The 12446-nt window shown below is 43.2% G+C and overlaps 1 protein-coding gene across 1 annotated transcript in view; it reads right to left on the bottom strand.

The window, feature by feature from the left end:
* CRHR1 (corticotropin releasing hormone receptor 1) overlaps window positions 1-12446 on the bottom strand; it is a 324543-nt gene that overhangs the window by 40883 nt on the left and 271214 nt on the right. Inside the window, exons 5-6 of the mRNA XM_077460170.1 lie at window positions 10634-10719; window positions 2402-2508 (exon numbers count right to left, since the gene is read on the bottom strand). Coding sequence (XP_077316296.1) covers window positions 2402-2508; window positions 10634-10719 — 193 coding nt within the window. The remainder of the gene's footprint in view (window positions 1-2401; window positions 2509-10633; window positions 10720-12446) is intronic.

Here is a 12446-nt window from a genome sequence, read left to right as displayed (position 1 = left end):
GTGACATCATAAGAGTGATGTCACATGGTGACCCCGCCCCCTTATGCCTATATCAGTCGCCGCACAACTCGTCCCTGCCATTACAGCCAGAGAGAGAGAGTGTCCTGTCAACATCGGAAGGAAGAAGAAGAAGAGGAGAAGAGAAGAAGAAGAAAAGAAGAAGAAGAAAAGAAGAACGAAGAAGAAGAAGGTAACAGCGACAGCGATAAGACTAGGCCAATGCTAGTAAAAGAGCTGCAAGAAGATAGCGGAGGCCCATCAAGAAGAACCGAAGATCGGGACAAGACCCCTGAAGTCAGAAGAAGACCCCCAGATGGTGGCGGTGACGAAGGAGAAAGCCGGGCTCCTCCGCTAGTAAAAGAGCTAGCAGTAAAAGAGCAGAAGATAGCGGAGGAGTACAGTGAGAAGACCCCCCGAAGATGGAAGAAGACCGCCGGAGCTGTCTAATAAAGTATTTTAAAAACCTGTGTTGTGTATTTTATGAACACTTTTTTCCCCCAGGTGAATGGGTAGGGGTACATGGTACCCCATGCTCATTCACATAGGGTGGGGGGCCGGGATCTGGGGGCTGCCTTATTAAAGGGGGCTCCCGGATTCTGATAAGCCCCCCTGCCCGCAGACCCGACAACCAATGGCTAGGGTTTGCGGGAAGAGGCCCTTGTCCTCATCAACATGGGGACAAGGTGCTTTGGCGTGGGGGGTCGCAGGGCCCCCCTTCCGCAAAGCACCCCCCATGTTGAGGGCACACGGCCTGGTACTGCTCAGGGGGGGCACTCGCTCGTCCCCATCCCCTTTCCTGACCGGCCAGGCTGCATGCTCGGATAAGGGTCTGGTATGGACTTTGGGGGGACCCTGAGCCGTTTTTTCCCTTTAAATCCATACCAGGCGACGGGGCTCGCGAGGTGTCAATCTTGCCGATGGAGGCGGCGACATTCACTTCCTTTGCTAGTCCCCTCTTCCTGGAGCCACGTTCAAAATGAACCAACTTTACTCCATATGTGGGCAAGTCCGTTCATTTGAAAAGTCCGGCAGACTAGCACACAGACGGGCAGATTGTCCGCCGGACTGCCGAGTTCGGCGGACAATTTTGAGTCCAATCTTCATTCTAAGTCCGTTGGACTTTTGGGAACACAAAGTCCGCTGGAGCCCACACACGGGCGGATTGTCCGGAGGACTCTGGTCCGCCGGGTAATCCGATCGTGTGTACGCGGCATAACAGGTTTCCTTCTAATATTGCCCTGTATTTGGCTCCATTCATCTTCCCATCAACTCTGACCAGCTTCCCTGCCCCTGCTGAAGAAAAGCCCACACAACATAAATCTGCCACCAACATGTTTCATGGTGGGGATGGTGTGTTCAGGGTGATGTGCAGTGTTAGTTTTCCGTCACACATAGCGTTTTGCTTTTAGGCCAAAAAGTTAAAATTTGGTCTCATCTGACCAGAGCCCCTTCTTCCACATGTTTGCTGTGTACCCCACTTGGCTTCTCGCAAACTGAAAATGGAACATCTTATGCCTTTCTTGCACCAATGGCTTTCTTTTTGCCACTCTTTCATAAAAGCCTGATTTGTGGAGTGCACAACTAATAGTTGTCCTGTGAACGGATTCTCCCACCTGAGCTGTGGATCTCTGCAGCTCCTCCAGAGTTACCATGGGTCTCTTTGCTGCTTCTCTGATTAATGCTCCTCTTGCCCGGCCTGTCAGTTTAGGTGGACAGCCATGTCTTGGTAGGTTTGAGATTGTGCAATTTCCATTTTTGGATGATGGATTGAACAGTGCTCTGTGAGATGTTCAAAGCTTGGGATATTTTTTTTATAACCTAACCCTTCTTTAAACTTCTCCAAAACTTCATCCCTGACCTGTCTGGTGTGTTCCTTGGCCTTCCTTGACCTTCATGATGCTGTTTGTTCACTAAGGTTCGCCAGCAAATCTCTGAAGGATTCACAGAACAGCTGTATTTATGTAATTCAATTACACACAGCTGAACTCTGTTTAATAATTAGGGGACTTCTGAAGGCAATTGATACCACTAGATTTTTGTTAGGGATATCAGAGTAAAGGGGGCTGAATACAAATTTATCACATATTTATTTATAAAAAATGTTAAAAACCATTTATCATATTCCTTCCACTGCACAATTATGTGCCACTTTGTGTTGGTCTATCACATAAAATCCCAATAAAATAAATTTACGTTTTTGGTTGTAACCTGACAAAATGTGGAAAATGTCAAGGGGTGTGAATACTTTTTCAAGGCACTGTAACTATCTCCTGTCATAAAAGAACCCTTGGTATCCATAGTCAAAAAATTACCAAAAACAATTCTAATTACAATTGGTGTGTCAAAAATAGAAAGGTAAAGTTAATATTTAGCATTTTTTGCACTTTGTCTGCAGCCTTACCTCAATCTCAAGAAGAGAGTAAAAGCCACCAGCAGTGCACACAAGGAGATGGAGTGTCCCAGAAAGTTAATAACGATGGCGATGTGGTAGTGTACCTTGCTCTTTTTCTGCCAAGAAAAAAGATTGCCAATTAAATATTTTCTCATATGTGGACCTGACATCAGAGATATATAGATATTATATATATATATATATATATATATATATATATATATATATATATATATAAAAATTAAGTGTATGCTATAAGTATATAACCTCTCACAGTACTCGCCCTGACAATGGCTTCATCTGCTTTTCTCCATAGATGGATGGAACCGTCTCCGCTCAAACATTATACTGGTTCAGCATCTACTTCACGGACTTAGATACTGGCTCAGAGATAAGGCAATTATGTATATTCAGATGCCTATGCAGTTCTTGCCTTTGTTCACAAATGCATGACCCAGATCAGCCCCTCATGTCGCCTCTTACCTTGTGCAGTTACAACCTACAGCCCTACCTGCATAATGTTCTCCCTTTGCCTGCATGTGTTTCCTCTGGGTAATCTAACTTCCTCCAACACGCCAAAGCTATGCTTGTAAGTTTATTGCCGCCTGTCTAAATTGTTCCTAGTATGCGTATGTGTGAGTTGGGGACCTTAGATTGTAAGCTTCTAGGGACTGATGTGAATTTACAATATATGTAGATAAAATTGACAGTGCTATTAGACATGTGCGCCGTCAATAAATTTGTTTTGTTCCGCTCCATTTCGTATTAGCCGTTAATTCGTATTTCGTAATTTGTGTCTGAAATTCAATTTGGATTTGTACGAAATACGAATTTTCTTTAGGTTTGTTAACTTTTCGTAACAATTACGAATGTTTGTTATGATGAATTTAAAAAGCAAAAAATACCTATCTCAATATGGCAGTCTATGACTCATTATGATCATTATGAGGGGCTCCCACCATCCCTGTACTGTGCTGACTTCCTCTTGGGGCTGTACCCCTGCTGTACTCATTATGAGGGTCTCCCACCATCCCAGTGCTGTGCTGACTTCCTGGGGCTGTACCCCTGCTGTGCTCATTATGAGGGGCTCCCATCATCCCTGTGCTGACTTCCTCCTGGGGCTGTACCCCTGCTGCACACATTATGAGGGGCTCCCACCATCCCAGTGCTGTGCTGACTTCCTCCTGGGGCTGTACCCCTGCTGTACTCTCTATGAGGGGCTCCCACCATCCCTGTGCTGTGCTGACTTCCTCCTGGAGCTGTACCCCTGCTGTACTCATTATGAGGGGCTCCCACCATCCCTGTGCTGTCTTCCTCCTGGGGCTGTACCCCTGCTGTACTCATTATGAGGGTCTTCCACCATCCCTGTGCTGTGCTGACTTCCTCCTGGGGATGTACCCCTGCTGTACTCATTATGAGGGGCTCCCACCATCCCTGTGCTGTGCTGACTTCCTCCTGGGGCTGTACCCCTGCTGTACCCATTATGAGGGGCTCCCACCATCCCTGTGCACCAGTCACATTTCCGTTGTAATGGAATTTGTATCTGAAATTCGTCAACGAAAATTTCGTATACAATTTGGAAGCATAGAAATTCGTATTTCGGATGCTTCCGAATGTAAGAATTTTTCGGAAATTCGTACGAATTTTTGATTTGTACGAAATGAACCGCACATGTCTAAGTGCTATATGAGCATCTGCAATAAACAATTAAAGCATGTGCTACATATTACTCTTCTCAATGGCATTTAACAGGAAAGTTACATGTACAGTAAAACCTTGGGATTGCGAGCATAATTCGTTCCAGAAACATGCTTGTAATCCAAAGCACTCTTATATCAAAACAAATTTCTCCATAAGAAATAATGGAAACTTTAATGATTTGTTCCACAACCATTTATTCATACTTTCTTCAGTTTTATAGTCCATATAAAAAGATTATAGCAATGTGACCAGGTTGTGTAACCATAAAATATCCATCCACAAATGGAAGCCTCCATAAGGGGATTAGAAGCAAAATCCAGCAGGAGCTACAGAGTATAAGAGGAGAGGCGCCTCTGATGCCTTGCACACACGGTCGGAAATTCAGACGGAAAAGGTCCGATTGGATTATATTGTCGGAAAATCCGATCGTGTGTGGGCTCAATCTGACTTTTTCCGTCGGAAATTCAGACGGAAAAAATTTGAGAGCAGGATCTCAAATTTTCCAACAAAAAAATCCGATCGGACTTTTTCAGATCATTTGTAGAGAATTCCGATCGGACAAAGTGCCACGCATGCTCAGATCAAATTACGAGACCAAAGCTATTGGCTACTAGCCTCAATGTAGTCCCGTCATAACGAACGAACGTCATCACGTTCCGAACGATTGGATTTTCCGACAACTTTGTCCGACCGTGTGTATGCAACACCAGTTTAGGACAAAATCCGTCGGAAAACGGATTTTGTTGTCGGAATGTCCGACCGTGTGTACAAGGCATAAGTGTAGCAATATGCTTGCATTTATTAAAGGCAGGGGCGGACTGACAACTCATGGGGCCCCCAGACAATAGATTATGGGGCCACACTGTATACACACACACATACAGTATACGCACACAGACACACAATATACACACACAGTATACACACACAGAATACGCATACACACACTGAAAAAGGTACTGGAGAGGCGGGGCAGCTATAATCTTGGGATTTAAAAAAAAATAAAGATTTTTACATACTGTCCCTGGTTTTATTAAGGCTGGCAACCCTGATGGGGCCCCTTAGTGGCATGGGGTCTTCGGGCAGTGCCCGAGTGCCCGAATGGTCAGTCCGCCCCTGATTGAAGGTACAACATTTAGCAACTCATATGGTTGATGTTTAAAAGAGGCACATCTAAGTATGCAAGCATCCGGGGGAAAAGCTGTCCACATAGACCGTCCTCCGCACCGCCGACTCTCACCAATGTCAGTCTGCAATCATGACTGGGAAGACTACCCTGCGATATGAAAGTGAGGCTTGAATCGCTCGTGGAGCACAGAGTGGAAGGGGTGAAGTCGATGGAGCTGCGGAGGATGGTCTATGTGGACAGCTTTACCCCGGATGCACCAGTTTTAATCATCAACCATGTGAGTTGCTAAATGTTGTACCTTCATTAAATGTAACCATATTGCTACACTTAGAGGCGCCTCTCTTCTCTTTTACACTCAGTTGTGACATGACACTCCTTATACAGTACCTGTATATCAAGACATCGCTTGTATATCAAGGTCAAAATTTATTTAAAAATGTTGCTTGTCTTGCAAAACGCTCTCAAACCAATGATTTACTGTATGTGGACACTGCAGTAGAAAGATTCTGCTACTCAACTGACTCTTGAAAAAGGTAAAATCTAGATTTTAAATGCGATTCCCCCTTAGCATTGTATAATTGGCTATTCTAGCCAACAGGAATCAAAAAATGGAAAAGCTGCTTAAACAACCAACAAAACTTACAAACTGAAAATGGTTGTCAAATAACAAATCACACCTGTTATAAGAGGTGACAAAACCAAAAGTAAGAAAAACCGGGCTCAGAATTCAAAACCCGTTCTTATTCACCGTCCGCATTCCCTGACATATAATATACTGTGCCAATATATGTTTCCATGCTTGCTAAAAGCAATGTTCTAAATAGGAGTTATGTTCATTTACTTTCATTTGCAGCATTGCAGATTAGTCTTGAATTGGGAATACCAGATATATAGAACTTGGCTGCAGATCCTCTGCTTTATGCAGCGGATCTTTAAAAATGTTCCATCCTGAGCTGGAATGATATAGGAGAACCAATTAGTTTACCGAATGTAAAATAGATTTTTAATTTAAATGAGGTGAGAGCAGTAGGATTTATGTAAAATAAGAATGATTAGTTACAGAATACTAATCTCTTGTCTGTACAGAACAGTGCAAACCATCAAGACTCCTATAATCCTGATTAAAGATTTTTTGTTAAGGAAGTGACCCTTTTAAATGGCTTTAGGTCAATTTTTTTGCTCAAATGTTTTTAAACTGGCATTTTTTCAGGATTTCCTATTGTTTTAGAGTGGGTACATTTGTAGAGCTCTAACTTAAAGTTTGTATCTGGGCAAAAGAAAAAAACATTAAAAATTATAAAAAAAAATTGTGAAAAAAAAAAGAAAATAAGGGTATATCTCAAATACGTGCCTATTTCCCCCCCCTTTTTTTTTTGTGTAAAAGAAAAAACAAAATGCCTACTAATTTTGCTAGAAATTAAATGAGCTCCTAACTCCCTGTACGACTTCTCCCTTTAAAATAAAAAATAGCCTTTGTCTATATGTTCAGAAGGTGGCATGACCTATAAGTGGCATGTTATTTACACTTCAATGAAGGTGAATTCATGGTTAAAATAAATCTTTGGCGATGTCTATGACACACATAACTCATATCCCGGGGCAAGCCATCAGAAAAGTAAATCAGCCATGAACAGCCGTTTTAGCACGGGACAGCAAACAGCCGCTATGGATGTACATATTAAGGCTACAGGGTCCAATTTATATCAGACAGTGATATCATTTTCAGCATTATCAAGGCAGTCTAAACCTGTGAGTTAAGCCTTGTACACGCGCTTTGATTTTTGGACAACAACACGTCCGATTTTTGTGGCACGCTGGTCTCATATTGAAAGTGAAGAGGTTACTAACAATATGAGAATTTTAGTTCTATTCGTTGTATTCGTTTGAATTCAACATCAGAATTGACGTAACGCGTTTAATAGTTTTGTATGTATTCTTTAGTTTCTGAGTATGTTTTTTCGTCAAAAAACCATACTAATGAAACGAAAATCGGATGTTGAGTTCACATCCGACAAAACTTTTATAGTCTGCACTAGGGATGAGCCGAATACCCCCCGTTCGGTTCGCACCAGAACATGCAAAAAATTAGTTTGAACACGCAAACACCGTTAAAGTCTATGGGACACGAACACGGATAATCAAAAGTGCTAATTTTAAAGGCTTGGTATTGCATAAAAAGTGTTTGGGGACCTGGGTCCTGTCCCAGGGGACATGTATCAATGCAAAAAAAAGTTTTAAAAACGACGTTTTTCGGGAGCACTGATTTTAATAATACTTAAAGTGAAACAATAAAAGTGTAATATTCCTTTAAATTTCGTACCTGGAGGGTGTCTATAGTATGCCTGTAAAGGGGCGCATGTTTCCCGTGTTTAGAACAGTCTGACAGGAAAATGACATTTCTAAAAACAATGAATTGTCGGTCCGTAATACACATAAAAGTTAATTGATAAAAAACAGCATGGGGATTTGCCCACAGGGGAACCCCAAACCAAAATTAAAAAGAAAAAATGCGTGGGGGTCCCCCTAAATTCCATACCAGGTCCTTCAGGTCTGGTATGGATTGTAAGGGGAACCCCGCACCAAAAAAAAAAAAATGGCGTTGGGTCCTCCCAAAAATCCATACCAGACCCTTATCCGAGCACTCAACCCGCCAGGCTGCAGGAAAAAAGGGGGAGACGAGAGAGCGCCCCCCCACCTCCTGAAACATACCAGGCCACATGCCCTCAACATTGGGAGGGTGCTTTGAGGTAGCCCCTCAAAGCACCTTGTCCCCATGTTAATGGGAAGAAGGGCCTCATCCCCACAACCCTTGCCCGGTGGTTGTGGGGGTCTGGTGGGGGATTATCGGAATCTGGAACCCCCTTTAACAAGGGGACCCCCAGATCCTGTTCCCCCGTGTGAATTTATAATGGGTTACAAATGTACCCCTACATTTCACAAAAAAAGTGACAAAAGGGTTATGACAAGAGACAGTTTTTGACAAGTCCTTTATTAAATTCTTCTTTCATCTTCTTTCTTCTGGTCTTCCTTCCATGTTCTTCTTGTTTCTCCAACTTCTTCTTCTTCATCTTCATCATCTTCTTCTTCATCATCATCATCATCATCATCATCATCATCATCATCATCATCTTCATCATCATCTTCTTCTTCATCTTCTTCATCTTCTTCTTCATCTTCTTCTTCTTCATCTTCCTCCGCTCTTCCCTTCCTGCATCTTGCTCCGGCTTCTTCTCCGTGCCGTGCGCATGATCCGCCTCTGTGGGAGTCTTCAGCTGTGTGACACTTCGATTCCTCTGACACTACTTAAATAATGGAGGGCAGGGCCACCCCGGGGACCCTATGGCTTTCCCTGTGTTGTCATAGGGGGCGGGGTCACTCATTTACATAAACGGGTCACAAGTGTCTGATGCGTCCACCATAATGTCGCAGTCACGATAAAAATCACAGATCGCCGCCATTACTTGTAAAAAAATAAATAAATATGCCATAAATCTATCCCCTATTTTGTAGACGCTATAACTTTTATTGAGATTTTTATTACCAAAAATATGTAGAAGAATACATATTGGCCTAAACTGGGGGAAAAAAATGCTTTTTTTTAAAAAAAAAAGGGGGGATATTTATTATAGCAAAAAGTACAAAATATTGTGTTTTTTTTCAAAATTGTCACTCTTTTTTGTTTATAGCGCAAAAAATTAAAACCGCAGAGATGATCAAATACCACCAAAAGAATGCGCCATTTGTGGGAAAAAAAAAGACGTCAATTTTGTTTGGGTGCAACGTCGCATGACCGCGCAATTGTCAGTTAAAGCGACACAGTGCCGTATCGCAAAAAATGCTTTGGTCATTCATAGTTTCATAGTAAGGTTGAATAAAGACACCAGTCCATCCAGTTCAACCTGAGTGAGTGTCTACAATTGTCCCCATCCCTGTACATTGCACACTCATGTTGGTCCCTACCCTCAAGGAGCCCACAATGCAAGGTCCCAATTCATATCCTAGGGCCAATTTTGAACAGAAGCCAATTTACCTACCTGCATGTGTTTTGGATTGTGGGAGGAAACCGGAGTACCCGGAGGAAACCCACGCAGGCACAGGGAGAACATGCAAACTCCAGGCAGGTAGTGTCGTGGTTGGGATTTGAACCAGCGACCCTTCTTACTGCTAGGTGAGAGTGCTAACCACTACACCACTGTGCCGCCCATTGAGCAGCGAAATCTTCCAGGGCTGAAGTGGTTAAAGACTGCAAGCAGGTAGGTTCTTTATTTCAGGAGGGACATGAAATATCTCTAATATCTAATATGCGCAGGAGTGATGTCATCCTGCGATGGCGAATAAAGATGACTGCAGCTCAGCACCTGGAAGAATCCTGGCAGAAGATGCCAGCTCCAGGGGCGGTATATTGGACTGTTAGAGGAAAGATGACTATCGAGCACTTCAGTTCTTCTTTAAGAGATTAGTAAATGTTAAATAAAATTTTCTTGCGAAAGATCTATTATAACAGAAATATTGGTGGGGGATCTGCTTATAACAGAAATGATTGTTCGGCGTTAGCTACTTATAGGGATGAGGTTCAGGTTGTCGATTATTATGGGTCTGGGTTTTCTGCTTATGACAGAAATGCATGTTCAGTGTTAGCTACTTATGGGTTTGAGTCAAACCCTACGCGAATGAGGTTCACAGTTCACAATATACTGACCCTGACCTCTGACCCAAACACTAACCTAGATAAAACCTTGGTCTAGGTATTTTTTCTTTATTTTTATTTTATTTTTTTACACACACTTTTTTTCTCCTCTGTAAGGAAAGAGAAAGGTCCATTGTATCTTTCCTCTCCATTCACAGAGAGAGAAACACAGGGGCGGGCTTTACAGTGACTGATCACTGTGGTAGCCAATCAGAGGCTACTACAGCGATCAGACGACCCAGAATCTGGATTTCCAGGTCCTGATCCTTAGTGCGGGGCCCGGGGCTCTCAATGAGACCCCGGTCTCTGTGCCCGCAGCGCACAGTGTGGCACGCTCCCAGTACAAAGAAATACGCATGTATGTGGCCCCGCGGAAAAAAGCCCACTTCCACGAGGCTGATGTGTAACGTCGGTGGGAGGAGGTTAACATTGTACTTCTTCCTCTGTGCACAGTGGAAGCACAAAGGGGAAGGTTCAGTGCAATGTGATCACCATGAATGGCTGCCATACTGATTGGTTCCCAGACAGAACATGTTGAAGATCTTGGATCAGCATGGCAGCCAGGTAAACATTTTCAGAAGCTAGGTCTAACATTGGTAAATGAACAGCTGTTCTTAACACATGTTTTTCTTTAATATTATCAAAAATACAGTAAAAAGTGCAATTATCCATCAAAACTTGATTGGGATTTCTCAAGCAGGGAAATTTCTTTGGTCCGTCTTACCTCCTGTTTTAGTATTTCTTGGCACTGTGTATAATCTCCTCTTCCTGCCCAGCTGCCATTAAGGTGACATTCCCTGTAGACGTTACCTAAGCATACAATCAGAAACATGATATGACTATTAATTTCCTGTGAATTCGTAGGAAAGTTGTATACAGATGAATAAAGCATGAAGGGCAAATACACAGGAATATAATTAAATCAGAGAGATTGGATTAGGCAATATTAAAGTGAATCAGTCACATTTAAAACAGAATCAGGTTACGTTTAATGAGAACCCTAATGTCTTTGAGAGGAGGGTATTGCCGGAAACTGATCCCGCCACTAGCAGCAACTCACAATTGTCAGGAACACTAAGACCGCGTACACACGGGCGGATTGTCTGCCCAACTAAGTTCGTCAGACAATCCGACAGACAGTCCGTCCAAATTTTGAATGAACGCACTTCACCACACACGATGAACAGACAGTCCGCTGAAAACTTGCGCGATGACGTGTACAGCACGTACGACGGGACTAGAAAAACGACGTCCAATACACTGCAATGCAACCTTCGGCCGTGTAAATCCTTTCTGAGCATGCGCCATACTTAGTCCGTCCAACTTGCCTACACACGAGCGGACTGTCCGCTGAAACCAAGTTTGGACGGACAAAACCAAGTTTGGACGGACAAAATTACGGAAATTCCGAAAGACTAAGTCCGTCAGATTGTCCGCTGAAAAAGTCCGCTGACTAAGTTGGGCAGACAATCCGCCCGTGTGTACGCGGCCTAAGCCAGCACCTACCTACCTCCCACTAGCTGAAACAGCAAGGTGTCACCACGTTGCTGCTCCCTCATTGTCATGTGAGAACTTGCACCATTTTGGCCATCAAGACACCACAGAAGCAGGCAAAGAGTCTCAGTTCTGTTAGTTCCGGGTTGCCTCCAGTGACAGAATCTCTAATGTGAAATGGTCCTAGTTTCAACTTTAGTGCCTCGAAGAAGCCTCCATGTGCAAGTAAGTCCCAATGGTGAAGATACATACTGTAAGTAGTAGTAGTTGGAGCAATGTGTAATCATGCTGGAATAATACCAACTACATATAGTTTGTGTAGTTTACATCATATGTAGCTATTTGCTGTGCCTGTTAAAATGTATGTGAGAGCAAAATAAATATATATTCTGTACGGCCTAAATAAATAAAAAATTCTGTATATCTCTCTAATAAATGCACATTTCCCAATATTTTATAAATGCTGCATAAAGTACATAAAAATACCTGCTAGAAAGTTAGTGAGCTCCTAACTTCCAATTTGAGCTGACAACACATTGCTTTCTTTCTGCAGTAAAATCTGATCCAGAGTTATCAGCCCTGTCTGCTGATCTTCCACCCCTCTCTGTCCCACTCACTACAATGAAATTGATTTTTATTTTATTTTTACCAGCGCGACAATACTGCTACTTTGATTCCCAAGAGCCTATCCACGCGTGGGATTAATTTACTAAAGGCAAATAAGCCATTTCATTTTGCACAGGAATTTGCCCCATTGCTTTAAAGAGGAAGTAAACCCTGATGGGTTTATTCCTCTTTCATTCCCTGCAAAGGTAAAGCATAATGGACTACTATGCATCGCATAGTAGTCCATTATTTGTCACTTACCTGACACAGGAGCCAGAGAAGTCACCGCTGTCACCCTGTAGTCCGGCGCATCCATCTTCTCAGTGAGTCTTGTCGTTCTGGCACTGTCATTCGGCGAAGCCGTCACTTCCGCGCATGCACACGGGAGCCGACACGCGCGGCGTCGTTGACGGTGCCGCGCTCAGTGCGCCTGCGCA

Source organism: Lithobates pipiens, unplaced genomic scaffold (assembly GCF_037356315.1).
Source record: "Lithobates pipiens isolate NorthernLeopardFrog02 unplaced genomic scaffold, aLitPip1_a1.2 Scaffold_28, whole genome shotgun sequence".
Taxonomy (NCBI): Eukaryota; Metazoa; Chordata; class Amphibia; order Anura; family Ranidae; genus Lithobates; species Lithobates pipiens.
This window is presented reverse-complemented; position numbering and strand designations above follow the sequence as displayed.